Source organism: Penicillium concentricum (assembly GCF_028827145.1).
Source record: "Penicillium concentricum strain IBT 3081 chromosome Unknown utg000003l_segment0_segment0, whole genome shotgun sequence".
Taxonomy (NCBI): domain Eukaryota; kingdom Fungi; phylum Ascomycota; class Eurotiomycetes; order Eurotiales; family Aspergillaceae; genus Penicillium; species Penicillium concentricum.
Genome location: NW_026622756.1, coordinates 2,095,279 through 2,110,796, shown reverse-complemented (window position 1 = coordinate 2,110,796; position 15,518 = coordinate 2,095,279). Strand labels below are relative to the sequence as shown.

At 48.1% G+C, this 15,518-nt stretch overlaps 7 protein-coding genes across 7 annotated transcripts; 4 read left to right on the top strand and 3 right to left on the bottom strand.

Annotated features, from left to right (window-relative positions):
- Positions 1 to 718: 718 nt before the first annotated feature.
- On the bottom strand, positions 719 to 1,471 carry N7517_008635 (uncharacterized protein; the record flags this gene model as incomplete). The annotated part of the gene is made up of 1 exon (XM_056726365.1): positions 719 to 1,471. One exon carries the CDS (start codon positions 1,469 to 1,471, stop codon positions 719 to 721), a length of 753 nt encoding a protein of 250 aa, XP_056577216.1.
- A 1,137-nt stretch (positions 1,472 to 2,608) lies between these two features.
- Positions 2,609 to 3,757, top strand: pex7 (putative peroxisome biosynthesis protein (Peroxine-7); the record flags this gene model as incomplete). Its single annotated transcript, XM_056726364.1, has 2 exons — positions 2,609 to 2,772; positions 2,866 to 3,757. 2 exons carry the CDS (start codon positions 2,609 to 2,611, stop codon positions 3,755 to 3,757), a joined length of 1,056 nt encoding a protein of 351 aa, XP_056577215.1.
- Positions 3,758 to 4,241: 484 nt separating this feature from the next.
- N7517_008633 (uncharacterized protein) lies at positions 4,242 to 4,562 on the top strand (the record flags this gene model as incomplete). Its single annotated transcript, XM_056726363.1, has 1 exon — positions 4,242 to 4,562. One exon carries the CDS (start codon positions 4,242 to 4,244, stop codon positions 4,560 to 4,562), a length of 321 nt encoding a protein of 106 aa, XP_056577214.1.
- A 934-nt stretch (positions 4,563 to 5,496) lies between these two features.
- Positions 5,497 to 6,693, top strand: N7517_008632 (GPI-anchored transamidase; the record flags this gene model as incomplete). The annotated part of the gene is made up of 1 exon (XM_056726362.1): positions 5,497 to 6,693. One exon carries the CDS (start codon positions 5,497 to 5,499, stop codon positions 6,691 to 6,693), a length of 1,197 nt encoding a protein of 398 aa, XP_056577213.1.
- Positions 6,694 to 7,536: 843 nt separating this feature from the next.
- N7517_008631 (uncharacterized protein) lies at positions 7,537 to 8,967 on the bottom strand (the record flags this gene model as incomplete). The annotated part of the gene is made up of 4 exons (XM_056726361.1): positions 7,537 to 7,641; positions 7,696 to 7,889; positions 7,969 to 8,830; positions 8,896 to 8,967. The coding sequence occupies 4 exons, from the start codon at positions 8,965 to 8,967 to the stop codon at positions 7,537 to 7,539; spliced, it is 1,233 nt and encodes a 410-aa protein (XP_056577212.1).
- Positions 8,968 to 10,985: 2,018 nt separating this feature from the next.
- On the bottom strand, positions 10,986 to 12,599 carry N7517_008630 (cytochrome P450; the record flags this gene model as incomplete). Its single annotated transcript, XM_056726360.1, has 4 exons — positions 10,986 to 11,095; positions 11,145 to 11,713; positions 11,783 to 12,313; positions 12,370 to 12,599. 4 exons carry the CDS (start codon positions 12,597 to 12,599, stop codon positions 10,986 to 10,988), a joined length of 1,440 nt encoding a protein of 479 aa, XP_056577211.1.
- Positions 12,600 to 12,983: 384 nt separating this feature from the next.
- Positions 12,984 to 14,366, top strand: N7517_008629 (FAD-dependent oxidoreductase; the record flags this gene model as incomplete). The annotated part of the gene is made up of 3 exons (XM_056726359.1): positions 12,984 to 13,004; positions 13,074 to 13,945; positions 14,015 to 14,366. 3 exons carry the CDS (start codon positions 12,984 to 12,986, stop codon positions 14,364 to 14,366), a joined length of 1,245 nt encoding a protein of 414 aa, XP_056577210.1.
- Positions 14,367 to 15,518: the final 1,152 nt, after the last annotated feature.

Below are 15,518 nucleotides of genomic sequence, written 5' to 3'. Positions count from 1 at the left end.
TGTGAGGTTTTATGAGATGATAGAGCTTGGTAAGGGCTGAAAACTTGCACGCGTTGAGGTGGACGTTTGTAGGTCGATGGCCTGGCCGGTGGGCGCGTTGTCGAGAGAGACCCCTGTTGAATCTTGATGATGATAATGCTTCGATAGATAGGCACTTGGAGGATTATGATGCTGTTGATAGTAACGGGGAGGAGGGTTGAATAGAGCTTTCGAGGGCTCATAACCTGTGAGAAGGGACTACCTCGAAGTGCATGGTGCAACGAAAGATTGACTGATTGAAGGGTTAAGACAGCTAAGTTCTGGACTACGAAATTTGACAAACACAGATAATGATACAAACGTCTTTATTTCTACTACTAATAACTGATCAACATATCATTTACTAGTTCCATCCGTAGGCAAGGGTCGGATGGGTGGTTGTCCCTACGGTACACCTTACTCCTAGCACTTTTCTTGTCGGAGAGCTGAGGTTTATGAAATGAAGAAGATTACAAAGAAACCATATACATTATCTATCGAAAGAGGCAAAGAGCAATGATATTTACATGTGAGCTCGTCTTGACTTCACCCGAAGGTTACTAGTCACCAGCACTCACAACCTTGGTAATGGGAAGGAACGTATAGATATCCCCCCGATGAACACCCAAATTTGATCAGTTCCATCAATACATTTCCTATATCGAATTAATGAAAACAATTTGGAAAACAATTCAAAGCGCTAGCTTGATACACTCCTCCATTTGCCGTCTCCCAAGTATACATTGCCCTCCCGATGATAGTCAACCAACCATTTCATTTGCCGAAGCCCATCAAAGACCTCTACCAATGCATCGAGTGCCACCATCGTCCACCCATGATAACTCCCACGATATTCTCTAACTTGAGATACACTTTCCGTATCGGGTTTCGCAAGCGGGTGATCACCCATCCTAGAATCCGGGAAATTCTCCTCAACAACCTTCACCCAGCATCCACCCACATCTGCATCCTCCTCAGCCATCGAGGCAAGATCTAAAACACATTTCAAGTGCGCTAACGCTTCGTCATCTAGCATCAAGCATATGCGCAGTCTGCTCGGGAGCTCTGTTTCAGGTATCCCGAGCGACACCTTGAAATCATGGAAAGCCTGTCGGACCGCTTCCTCATCCATCTTGGCGTATATCTCTGGCGAGCTGAAAACCTTGGAAGAATATGTCGTTGTGAGAGTTTCGATTTCTTCATCGGAGCCTGTAAATGTCCGGCGCAAGGCCCCGTGCACGGAATTATTGAGGTAGCGCAGGAATACTGGGAGAAGACGTTTGGTTTCGGGAGCGTACGAGGTGCGGTAGATGATAGGCCCCCATGACAGGGTGAGAAAGTCTCGTTCTGGGCCTGGAGGTAGGGATCTCAGTCCTGGCAATGCTCCGAGTCGGTATACTTCTTCTTTGAGGAATACACTGGCCGGGGATGTATAGTGCTTTGATACTGGCATTGCGTCGCGTCTCTGTGTGGGTGCGGTTTGGGTATATTGTTTTGAGCTTATCATAACGGTCGATTTGTATGTTAAGAAATATTCAATCAGAATTGAATCAGACTTGTAAGCAAATTTCAGAAGAGGCCAACCATGGCGTCATTCCCATACTTTGCAGGGGCTGGGGCAAAATAACATCGGCGTGGTTCACCTTATGGTTATTTGACATGATTGGCTCAGATATATGCCATTGAATGGAAAATTGAGGATCTAGAATGGTTCCTTACTAGCGTTGCAATTAGGGCTGGATGCAGCTATAGATGTAGCTTGTTGACGTCAATGATCACGAACATCATATACTTCAGCCATCTATGAAAACAGCTTTGTGTTATTTGTGCAGAATCTCAGTAAGTAGCAATGTAGTGAACTATGAAGGAAAAAAAAAAATTGGCGCCACCAAGGGCTAAAGCAGCAGCACTGTGTACTTATGTATACATCCATGGATTACCACAATGCTTCGTCATACCACTAGCCCACCTGTGAAATGGAATAATGTGAGATTTTGAGATCTATAGTTCATCCAATATCTACGTAACTGGGTAATACACAAAATTGTACAGTCCATTAGTCGGGACAGGGTTTTACCCATGAAATATATACCTCAACGAATATATACTTATTTTATGTATGATCTTCTTTTATATAGGGAATTGATAATTGCCTAAAAGTCTTGTACCTTCTTAATCTCCAGCCGTAATTTCTGCCTCTCTATATGTTTCCACTGTATATTTAGGGAGTTTAACAAAAAAGCGGTAGTATACAAAACTAGTTAAGGTATAGGAACGGTACCCGATTAGGCGAATCTAAATCATTAGGGAGAGCATAGGGCATTCTCGAGTATCAATTTTCCTATTAAAATGCAGGTATAGATAATAGATCAGAAGCGAATGTGAAAGTATAAGGCCGTGCCTGAAAGCCAAGGAAGGACCTCGGCTCATCTGATCCCCGCAATCCCGAGATCATACGCCGATTCTGAACTTGACATCTTCGTGTCGACGTTTATGCTTTTGATACCCTAGCCTGATTGAAGATCTCACTTTCTCTCTTCCTCTTTCTCACCTCTCCCCTCGAGCGATCGGCGCTGAACAGTTGCTCATCATGCTCCATTACCGCACACAAGGATATAACGGTTGCGCTGTCAAATACTCCCCTTTCTTCGACAATCGGCTAGCCGTTGCAAGTTCTTCAAATTTTGGCCTAGTTGGCAATGGCCGCCTGCATATCCTGGAGTTGACGGCGAATGGAATCCAACCGCTAAAATGGTAAGTGGGATATTCGCAGACCCCGCGGAGTGCGCAACGGAGTCGGAAGTAAAGAACCAAATTCTAACCATTTCGCGCTATCACAACTTCCAGGTTCACGACACAAGACTCACTATATGATCTCGCATGGTCCGAACTCCACGAGAACCAAGTCCTCGCCGCATCGGGCGACGGCAGCATCAAGCTATTCGACTGTACAGCGGACGAATTCCCAATCTCAAACTGGAAAGAACACGCACGGGAAGTATTCAGCGTAAGCTGGAACCCAGTCGCAAAAGATCGCTTCTGCTCAAGTAGCTGGGACGGCACAGTCCGCATCTGGTCGCCACATCGCCCGCAGTCTCTCCTCACCCTCCCAACACACAGCTGCACCTACTCCGCATCATTCTGTCCACACAGCCCAGACATCATCTCCTGCGTGACGTCAGACTCATACGTGCGCGTTTTCGATCTCCGCACCCCGGCCTCAGCCTCAAACCACCTCGTCACCCAGATCCCCATCCACGCCGGTCCCCCTGCGCCTGCAATCCCCGGCCAACCGGGCGGCCCTGCCCCGCCCGCGGAGGCCCTCACCCATGACTGGAACAAATACCGTCCCACTGTTTTAGCTACGGCGGGCGTTGACCGTGCTATTCGGACGTTTGATATCCGGGCCCCGCAACAAGGGCCGTTGACTACTATGCTCGGACATGAATATGCTGTGCGGAAAGTGGCTTGGTCGCCGCATCTTTCGAATGTTCTTTTGAGTGCAAGCTACGATATGACTTGTCGAGTGTGGAGTGACCGGTCAGACGCGGGCCCGGGCGGGGATATGGATATGATGCGCGCTGGTCCAGTGGTTGGCGCGGAACTAGGGCGCATGGGTAGACATACCGAGTTTGTAACAGGTGTGGACTGGTGTCTATTTGGAAGTGAGGGCTGGTGCGCTAGTGTTGGCTGGGATGAGAGTCTATATGTGTGGGATGTCCGAGCTACGATGTCATAAGGATATTTGAAACCAATTATATATGGCTCTGGCAGGGTCCAGAGTTTCATCATTTGTTTTCTAGGTGTAACAGAGCTATGCTATGTAGGAGCTTACTGGATGCATTTAAGATATTGTTACCAGGTAGCCTGCTGTCGGAATAGACTGCATAACTTGAAAGGGATTGATCATTGTATTTCGTAAGTTTTTATGCCGGAAAGGCTAAAGACACAATGCAAGGTGCGATGTAAAAACAAAGTCACAGTTGTCTATTTCCCGGGCTTAAGCATTAAGCCTTTTGTTTGAACTATGCAGCGACTCAATGACTCGAAAACGGTTGGTATTCCCGAACCGTGCAACAATGACTCCGAATCAAGATAAGAGGCCCACACTCTTATGAACACCATCCATGTTGGGTATCTGAGAGCATGGAGACTTGGGACCCGCGGTCAATGTGACAATATCGGCACATTGCCCACAGCCTCTCAATAATCCATGCCCTTGAATGCTTGTGATCCAGCAACAGACTAACCTATTTGCCGCCCAGTCTGCCCTCGACCTTCTTGCGCTCGCTATCCCGAAGTGCAGCAACCTCTTCCTTGGTGGCATTAACAGCCGCATGCACCTGGTTGAATGGGTTCTCCTCGCTCTTCTCGAATTCCTTCCGGCAGAGATCCATACGCTGGTTCCGGCGCAGACCGGGGTTTTCCTGCTCAATCTCTGGCAAGCGTCTCTCCTCGAATGCGGCATATGCGGCCTTGAATCGGCGCTCGGGGTGCCGGTCGATCTTGGATGTGTCCTTCGAGGCCAGAGACAGGGCATCTAGGGCGTTGTCGATACCAGTGGCGCTGATAGATGATTCCTTCTTGCTGCCCGCAGGAGCATCATCCAACTGTGAAAGATCGAGGCCGCGAGTCTTCTTTTGTGCGGTCTTGGCGTTGGCGCCTTTGGCTTTGGCTGGTTGAGAGGCTTCTTCCTCGGCGAGTAGGGCATCGCGCTCTGCCTTCTTGCGGGCGGCTTCGGCTTTCTTGGATTCGGAATCTTCCCTATAGATCGAAGGTGGTTAGCTCGGCACTTGAGGACATGTTCTCTGAGAGATTGAGTTCGCATACTTCTTAGCGCTGCTCTTGGATCCCTTCTTCCATTCCTTTTCCTCCTCTGCGGACTTCTTCTGGTCCTCAGCTGCCTTCTTGGATGCTGCGGCTTCCGCTTTCTGTACGGCACTATCAGCTTTTATCCAAATGATCTTATGCTTGAGGGATGTGGCAATAATAGCGGGGGCGGGGTTGAATAAAAACATACACGAGCGTTTCCGGCGACCTTCTTGGTGTTCTCACCTGCTGCTTTCTTGCCTGCCATGGTGAAATATGATATCCAAACTAAACGCTGGACAGGATCTGAGGTATGGATGTGAAAAGAAAAAGGTGGAATCGAGTTTCTACTATGATCTGATCCGCGGGACCAATATGCCGACTCCGATGAAGGCGGTGACTCTGCCCTTGGCCCGTGCGTTGGGATTGATGCCTTATGAAGGTGGCTCCAAAGGTTCCCCGGCATTTGTAATCTCCGATCTCACCTGGGCAGCTTCTTGAAGCTGTCTGTCTTCTTCCGGCCATTTGTGCTATGGCCTTGATATGGTTCTTGTGATTGATATCTGTGGGGCTTGATTTAATTTATCCTTTGTCACTGCCGATTTCACATCTACCGGCTAGTGATACAAGCAGTGTTCCTCCCTACTATGATCTGATCGTCCCGTCACAATGGCTTTGCTCTTCCGCTTTCTACAGGCATTTGCCTTGCTGCTTCTTGCCAGCGCAGTTGTCGCTGAACACACCTCCAACTGGGCGGTACTCGTATCTACCTCTCGCTTCTGGTTCAACTACCGTCACCTCGCCAATGTCCTCTCACTATACCGAACCGTCAAACGGCTCGGCATTCCCGATTCACAGATTATCCTCATGCTCCCCGATGACATGGCTTGCAACCCTCGAAATGCTTTCCCAGGAACCGTCTACAGTAACGCAGACCGCGCTGTCGATCTATACGGTGACAACATCGAAGTGGACTACAGGGGGTACGAAGTGACCGTGGAGAACTTCATCCGACTCCTGACCGACCGCCTCGACGAAGACGTGCCGCGCAGCAAGCGCCTGGGATCCGACGCCGGCAGCAATGTACTAGTATACATGACCGGACATGGAGGCGACCAATTCCTAAAGTTCCAGGACGCCGAAGAGATCGGCGCGTGGGATCTTGCGGACGCGTTTGGACAGATGTGGGAGAAGAAGCGCTACCATGAGCTGTTGTTCATGATCGACACTTGCCAGGCCAATACGATGTACACACATTTCTACTCGCCCAACATCGTGGCGACAGGTTCCAGCGAGATCGACCAGTCTTCATATTCCCACCACGCGGACAACGACGTCGGCGTCGCTGTCATTGATCGCTGGACATACTATGTTCTCGAATTCCTCGAGACACAAGTCACAAGTGTCACTTCTAAACTCAACCTGGGAGACTTATTCGATTCTTACGATGAGTCGAAGATCCACTCCCAGCCGGGTGTCCGGTGGGATCTGTTCCCTGGAGGCGAGCAAGAAGGCCGCCTGCGGACTGTGGTTGATTTCTTCGGCAATGTCCAGAACGTGGAAGTGGAGAATGCCAATGCCACTGAGCCTGGGTCTCTCAAGGAAGATTTGGCTGAAATTGCGCGGCTTGTAGAGAAGTGGCAAAAGCGTGATGAGGAATATTCAGCCATACTTGGTGATCACGCTGGAAATGTCACTGAAGACCTGCATTCATCACCTTTGCATCTGAAGCTGAAGAGCACTGTTGGACCGACCAAAATGGCGGAAGACAGCGACTGGGGCAAGCGGTTAGTTGGCATCTCTGTTGTTGGTGCATGCACCGCCATCTGGGTGGCTGGGTCGATTTTGGGCCGCTCGTCTGTTTAATATTTCGCAATAAAGCACCAAGTCTTCTTTGTTTTGGCTGCAACCTTGAGTTTCCCCCGGACTTATGGATGCATTGCCATAATGTCTTCACTGGAATAGTTTTGGTGAATATAGCATGCTCATGGCGCAAGGCGTTACCTCTGTGAGTATTGAATTTGAAAGATATCCTCTGATCAAACAGCCCTGTGAGAAACAGCTATGGTTTGAGATATGTAACCAAAGTAACCATCCTATTAAAGATGTAACCAAGATGCTGCATTTGCTATAGATGTCCACTCCGGGCGAGTATGTACCTGTATGTACCAGATTTTAGGCCGCGGATACGAATTTCCCGACCGGGTGCCGCCGCTTTATAAGGGCGCTCAGGGTCCTACTCACTAATTATTTCATAGTATAGGGTGACTGCTTAGTGAGCACTCAGGTTTACTTCGTGAGTGCTTAGGGTATGCTTAGTTAGCACTTAAGTCTTAGTTACTCGAATAGCACTTAGGTCTTGCTCACGGAGTACTTAAACTACGCTTAGTGAGCGTATAGACATCCATGGTGGGCGGTGGGCTATTTGGATTTCTAGAGTGCCCGTCCATAACGCCCAAGGCCCACGGGCATACCCATCCCGGACATGCCCACTAAAGTGTGAAGGTCAGTGGAGGCGGCAAGGAAAGAGGACAATATTTACAACTGTTAAATTGTTTGTATTTATTTGAACTGTGACAATTGGGTTTGGTGTTGAGGAAAGGGATTACATGTAAGGTATTTTACCCGGGCACACCAAGAATGGCTTTGGCGACTCATGCCCCCTAGGACGTGGGTATATTTTCAACAGCAACATAGAAATATATGTAATCATTGTCCAATATTCCTCAGGACAGAATCAGCCTGCCTCTGGTATTCCAATGCGAGCAGTCTCAAGATTTCCGCCATCCTGGGAGTCACCCCCCAAACCCAAATCTAAAGTCAGATCCTTAGATAACGTAAATATCAGATGGTGAAGTATCAACTTACATCGCCAAGTAAGGCAGCCCACGTGCGAGCCAGAAGCGCAGCCAATGAATAAACTTCGACATTTGTTTCGTGTTCGTATTGCACCTCAGCTAGTAGAGATTTCAGGTCGTCAAGAAGTTGTAATTCTTCATCTGATGGCTGTTGCCCGGCTACATCTACCTCCATGCTATGGACCCACTTGGTCAATAGAAGGGCTGAGGAGAGAGATCAATTAGCCAATTTACCCAGTAGGACGGAACGGACGAATGGGTAAGGACAGAGGACAAGACTCACCACTATCCCACCCAGCCACCGCGTGCTCAATACTCCAGGAGAAAGCAGCGGTTTTGCTAACAAGCGTAGCACCTATGGTAACTGGGCCCCTGAACCCTTCGTAAGCCTTGCTGGCAGCCTTGGTCACAAATTCATTCCTTTCCAGCGGTACATTTACATATGTCTTCACTGCCCGTGACAGCGCCTCGCTGTCATTCACAAGGAGCGTTAAGCGGTTGAATGAATGCGATGGCGGTAAAAGCCGCGAGTAGCCAGCACGAAGTACTGCACTGCAGTTGAAAACAAGGGTATGCTCTGGGTCATCCCAAGCTATCTTGTAATCAGATGATCGGCCCGCCTGTAAGGCAGCTTCAGTCCGCTCTAGTGTGGAGATTGCTGCTCGGAGCAATGTGGTTCGTAAGTTTTCATGTGGCCAAATGCCCAGAGAGAAACGGCTGACAGTTTGCGCAAGCTGGTTCAGGTGCCAAAGGTAGATGTTTATGGCGTGCATGACGACTATTGCTGTGAAGCCGCTTATACAATAAGGCTCACTATTTGGAGGACTTGGCGGGGCCCGGATCATGCACTCTAGAATGCTCTGAATGGTATCCTGTGGGCTGTTGGGGTGGGATCGCTGCACTTCTTCCCATTCCTCAGATGTTTTAGCCGCCCATAACTCGTTGCTATCAGGGGCTTCGATCATGAGATCCCGGTCAATTACGAAACCGGGCGTAATATTGAATGTGATCATATGCAAATCACTTAAGATAAACATGACACAGAGCGCCCTTTTCGTTTGTTCAAAATTGATCCAATCGGACCATGTCATTGTTTTGCGGTTGGTAACAAGGTTTTGCAAGTCAATCCTCCTCCATTGGTATTCCTATTGAAGGGTAAGTCTCTCATCAAAATGGAATAAATGCGAAGGATGGGCTAGAATGAACGGACCAGCATCATAAAACCAATTTTGCCGAACATTTCCTTAGCAAGACTCTGCCGATGGCTGAATACAGCAAACATAGTTAGGAGAATCTTAGTTTGCAAGACCCACAACGGAGACCGAGACGTGCCATTTGGTTTCGAGGTGGCTGCAGATGAAATATATATGGGAGTCAGTTAACCCTTATCCAGAAGACCGATGCCCAATCCGAAGGCTTACTATTGTCTCTGACAACCTGAAAAGGTCATACGCACGACGCCGCCTCAGACGGTACAGTGCACCAATGCTTGCCATTGCAAGTATTAAGGGAGATGGCGTATTGAGGGGGAAAAGGATGGTAAATGAATGAAAGGCAGATGTATGTGAAAACATTCGATATAACTCTTGATAAACTGCTGTAGTTCATTAAGTTTAAAAAAGTTGCAATCGGGGTCAGGGTTTCCGAGTTGCACGGAGGCATCTCTGTGGATCCTTTCGAAGTGTGTTTCGTTGATTAAATATCGCGGAGACAGAACAGACTTCTCTTGGAGTATGGTGGGAAGACTTTGTGTCAGGTTACTTGGATCCCTAGACCACGTATGTGAAGGCGATGTCCCTAGATCCATTTCAAAGTCCAGAGAGCCTAGGCCGTCGAGAAAGCCATCTCCTAGTGTCGTACCCCATGCTGCTCCTATTGGATGTTCCGCTGATGGATTTGTCTGATTAACATCTTGTGATGAAGTCGAGGTAGGCGGTAACTGGTGCGGTAACTGGTGCTCTCCATTTGTGGTTGAGACAACTCCGTTTATGTCGCCTATGCCAGTATATTGGGTCGCATCCGGAGCGCTTCCAAGTAATAAATGCATAAATAAAGGGTCACATCCCATTGGAGTATCACGGCCACCGACAGTGGATAGTGACGGAAACTGAAGCCCGTATTGGTAAATGGAAGAGCGTGAAGGGAGTGAAAGTCCATTTGCGTGATACATTGATGGAGCAGCCTGGAGGGTTGATTCTACCTCGCCCGGCATGGAGGGGACATCGCTGTCCTGAGTCTCTTGTGGAAGGGGACCTTTACCCAGAGGCAGCGGTAGTATTGACGATATATTATGCAGTGCGGGACCTTCACTATCGGAGTCTTCCATATTGGGAGGGTCGCAGGGGTCGGGGTTCTCGGATGCATCTGAGGAAGGAGAATTCTCTGGCATGTCATGGCCAGCATTGTTGACATAATGGTCTGCATGAATTGTACGCTCATGGCGACGGAGGAGGTCCCTGAGACTCGGTAAGAATCACTCCGTAGATTAGGAAGCAAGCAGGAAATATAAAATTGAAGAAGGATATCTTACTTCCGGCCATATCGTTTCCCACACATCCGACAAGGAAATGGCCGCTCCTGAGTATGCATCAACTCGTGGCGCGCACAGTGCTCACTGCGTTTGAAAGACTTGTTGCAGCTCGCACATGTGAATCTCCTAGGCTCTTTGCCATTATCGCTGATCCTCGGTTGCTTGGTGGGTGCCATAGTGAGTTAGCCGACAAAGGGGAACCACGACGCTCTCCCTCCTAGCTAATGCAGTTTCGGATTACCCCGGCCCGCAAGGTTATGACAGTTCGTAAGCTACAGTTTCTAAGAATTGATAATTGAACACCTAAAGAAGAACGTGTGGGGAAATTAAGTTGGCGGTGTCTCGCCTAAATGCGGGGAATGCGGAAATGCCGGGAATTAAACCGATTAGGCTCACCAATAAATGTCACATGATCTCTCTCTCCATGTATAGTCTGCACTACTTCCTTTCCTCTGTACTTTAAATCGCTCTCTGCATAGTACAATCAATACTGTACAGCCTTTCATGATCTCGTTCACATCGTAGATCTTATCAGACCGAGGCCAAATGGTATCTATACAGTTATTCTATATTTGACACTTGCATAATTGGAATTGAGTAATAATTGAAAGTGGTACAGTCAGCGTGTCTACCTATGGCAAGGCTAGTATACCGCATTCGCAGCCGCCTCACAATCCTTTCGGATCAAGGCTGCGTGTGCCGGGCTCCGAATGGTCACTTCAGCCGAGAATGGTGGGGAATTTTTGGTCAGCTGAGGAATGCGCATTGTATCAATAGGCTCCCCGGGGTACCTCGTGAAAGTCAAAACAGTAGAGCAGGCGAGCAATGGCAATCCACACATTTGTCTCCCCGACCTTCCAACCAACACACACTCGTCGACCTGCAAGTGAGTTAGCATATTTTCTCAAAGCGACATTAGTAGGACATACCAGGTCCAAAAGCCCAATGTCCTTTCAGTGCGTTGTCCAAATCATCATTCAGGAATCGATCCGGCCAGAATCGTTCCGGCTCTTCATATTCATCTGGGTTCAAGGCTATTGCCCACGCGTTCCAGGTAAAGATTGTCCCCTTAGGGAAATTATATCCCTCGTACTCATCATCTCGAGTTAGTGTAGTCGGAGCACCAATCTCAGCAATGTTGGGTCTCCAGCGGAATCCTTCCTTCACGACTGCCGTAATGTATGGAAGTAGGGATCGGTCTTCCCACTGCGGCAGTCGCTCAGCATTCGCACCACACACGGAATCGAGCTGCTTTCGCGCTTTTACCACCCAGTCAGGGTAACAGATAGCCCCGGCAATGATTTGACCAATTGTGACACGCGAAGTGTCGCTTCCCGCTTCCATCAGTGATCCAAACACAAAGAGCTTCTGGGTGTCGTCTATCTGTTGTATTTCTTTGCTTTCGAGGAAGGCTACCCCGAAGCATCTTCGTTGAGTGCCGTCCTTGATCCTCTGTTCGAGCCGGTCGAGCTCTCGCTTGTAAACCCTATGGAGCACTCTGAGGTCAGTCATTCAAACAACGCAGTGGCTTGAGACCCGAGACACCTCGGGACGAAACGCTGTTTACCTTTTGGTTCTTTCGAAAATTGCCTCTCCTCTTGGCCTCCACCATTGGAGTAATTTTGGCAGTTTGGCAAATACTGGGAAAGCATCCACGATGTTGACGCCAGGTTGTTGGTTCTCTAGGAAGAGCTCAATTGTTTCGAATAGCTCTGCAACTTCTGGATCATCAAGAAGCGACCGGCGCCCGAAGACAACACTCATAATAACAGAGTTAGCGTACCGTCCATTCGCAGACCACCATCTTTCCGGAGAATGTAGGTAGTCCCAGCAAAGTTGCTTCGACTCAAGATCCTGGAAAGGCCGGAAAATATCTTGGTTTTTGCCGTTTAGAATTTGGTGCATGATCTTTCGTAGAAGCCGCCATCGATCGTTGTAAGGCATGAGGACGATTCGAGAGTCCCCTGACATGATTCCTTGTGTCATAGGAAAAGGGGGCCTGGAACTGTAGATCGCCGCGCGACGCTCCATGAGATCGGTGACCACGCGCGACGAGTTGAGAAAAACCCATGTGCTGCCTCCAAATTTGCATGTAAACCTTTGAAGTTCGGTTCGTTAGCGAGGTAAAACCGATGCCCGGAATTATAGTCATACATCTCCCCGTATTTCTCTGCTAGTATTTTGCCCCATGGTCCTTGTTGTATGGCTGGAATTTGAAAGCTATTTCCAAAGATCGGGACTCCTGGTACCTGCGGTGGCAATTTGTACTTTTTGTGCCATCGGAAGGTCGTGTAGGCATACCGGACGAAGAGTAGGGCAATGACACCGACCACGCCAGTGACGCCAGTGATTAAAACCAGGCCTCCATCTACTTGTGTATCCATTTTATCGGCCGAATTGAGATGGCAAAGAAGTAATTTTTTCATTCCCTATTTCGCGCCAATATTTTATATGAACTCATCCAGGATTGTTTTGTGGGGTAAAGATTCGGGCAATGTGGGGGATTTTAGTAGGTGTAGGTAACCTCAAGTGACGCATAGTACCATTTGCCGATCAGGGCTTCCATTTCCCTCGATTTTCAATGATTAAGTAGGCGTTATTACTTTCGGCACTGCTGAGCTCCCCCACAATTTCCCTCTTTATCCGGTGATGGTTAGAAAGTTGCGTACTATTGCTGCATACTAATCTACGATCCAACATCTCAACATTTATATTCTACCAAACAGGACCTCAAATACTGCGATAAACATCGAGATATCTATTTCATCATGATACGCTCGCCTTTCAAGGTATTTACACCAGAGTTGGAGTTCACCCGCGTTGACTTTGTCTCACGATCTAACTGTCTCTGCGACTAGATCATCGTCGTCGGTGCGGGTCCCGCCGGACTACTACTTTCACTATTGTTGGCTCAGCATGGCATCTCTGTCACTATTCTTGATGCAGCTAAAGAACTGGACAATCGACCGCGGGCGACTCACTACGGGCCCCCTGCCGTCTATGAGTTGCGTCGTGCAGGAGTCATCTATGATGTTCTAGCCGAGGGCTTCCTTCCTGAAAAGATGTGCTGGCGTAAGCTTGATGGAACCTACTTGGCTGGAATCGACAATTCAGTCCTCGGTGACCATCCGGATCGAGTGGTCTGTCTACCCCTGGACCGGCTTGGAAAGATCCTTTTCCGACATCTAGAGCGCGAAAAGAGTGCCGAAATCAAATGGAATCACCGCGTCACCGACATAGGACAGGATGATGATAAAGCATGGGTCAAAGTTACTACACCCGCCGGTGAAGTTAGCATGGAGGCTGATTACATTGTCGGATGTGATGGAGCCAGCTCCCAAATCCGGCGATCTTTGCATGGTGACTGGACGTTCCCTGGAACTACATGGGACGAGCAGATCGTCGCAACCAACGTTTACTATGATTTTGATAAGTATGGATACGAGGATGCTAACTTCATAATCCATCCGGAACATTGGCATATGGCTTCTCGTATCAGCAAGGACGGCATGTGGCGTGTTTCATACGGAGAGAAGAGTGGCCTGACGCATGACGAGCTTGTCGCTCGCCAGCCTACCAAGTTCCGGGAGATGCTGCCCGGGAATCCATCTCCAAAGGAATACAAGCTCGCAAACTTCAGTCCCTACCGTGTGCATCAGCGGCTAGCCCAGAAAATGAGGGAGGGGAGGTTTCTTCTGGCTGCGGATGCTGCCCATTTATGCAACCCTTTGTAAGCCTATCCCTGTTCTCAAACCATGTTCTCTGGTGCTCAATGACACAATGTCTAATTCTCTGACAGCGGTGGACTTGGACTGACTGGGGGGATTGTTGATGTCGGCGGATTGAGTGACTGCTTGGTTGGCATCTGGAACAATCAGGCAAACCCGGACATTTTGGACGTCTACGATCAAGTGAGAAGACAGAAGTACAGCGATATGGTTGACCCTATGTCCAGTGGAAATTTGCGACGCATGTTTGAGAGTGATCCTGATACAATTCTCAACCCAGGCCAGGATGAGCTTATGACACTGTGCAAGAAGACTGAGAATGATGTTGGGTTTGCTAAGGAGATGGCGCTGGGTATAAATGCGTTAAAGTATGATTTCACTCAACACTACAAGGAACCGAAAGACACTGTAGAAAACCTGTGATGAGACTTTAGTCTGATGCATTCATGCGGGCAATGCCTTCATGCAGGTTTTTGGCAGATCTTTCTTTGCTCTTTGATCTCGTTTCGCTAGATCTTTCAAGGATTTGTGTTGTTGTTGTTGGAGCCTTGCCATCACTAGTTAACGTATTCGGTAAGCGAGCTACGCGCGCAAGCCAGCTGCGCAGCCCAAAACACATAGTAAAAGTGATGCACTTGTCATTTATATTTCAACAACCAGCGTTTTTATCATATTGAATTTCTTGCCGATAGCAACCGATAAGCATTTTTAGTGCTATATAACAGTTTCGCCTAAATCAAAAACATGCATTGTCATGGTATCAAAATAAACATTGCTACACCTGAGAAATATTTATATCTCTATCAAAAATCTATTAAATTCCTATAGTCTATATGATAGCTAGATATCAATAAAATGTATTAGGCTATAAGGAAAAGTTCATATACACAACCGTTGATGCAATATCATGTTGTAATTTATCGCTTTTACTATGTGTTTTGGGCTGCGCAGCTCGCTTACCGAATACGTTATGACCTAGGTGGCTGCCTGGTTTGTCAGGCTAGTTATGTTTGTCGGCGTGGGCCGTATTGTAAAATGTAGGGGTCCAATCAATGGTGTTCAATTCCCTGTATTGCTGTAAAGATGTGATATGAATCTATGAAAAGGAGGCTGTATATGAAGCCTCCGAGAATGAAAAACGCGACAAACTAGGCAAATTCTTAGTCTGCACAGACTTTTACAACGCAAACCTGCCCGCATCGCATGCATGCATGTCAACAGTTACTACCTCCTTTCCCCCTTTTTTTACCTTTCTAATTCTTTCCTATACTCTATACTACTATGGCCTGGGGCTGGAGTTTCCACCGTACGTTCGTGGGCGTATATGTGAGCTAAAGCGCTTAGCAAAGTGGGGTGCTAAACGCGTTCAAAAGCATGCATACCCTCATATTCCTTTCTCAACTGTTCAGTCTACCTACGCCAGGAAGCAAGGTGCGTGCATCGTATTTCAATATCTCGCCCCGGCCCCTCTCGGAAGCTTACTGAAGAGGACCGAGATCGTATATATAATGCTATTCAGTCCCGTCCGGATACTACGCGTGAGGACTTGCTTGCTGAGGCTGAGATAGCCCAAAT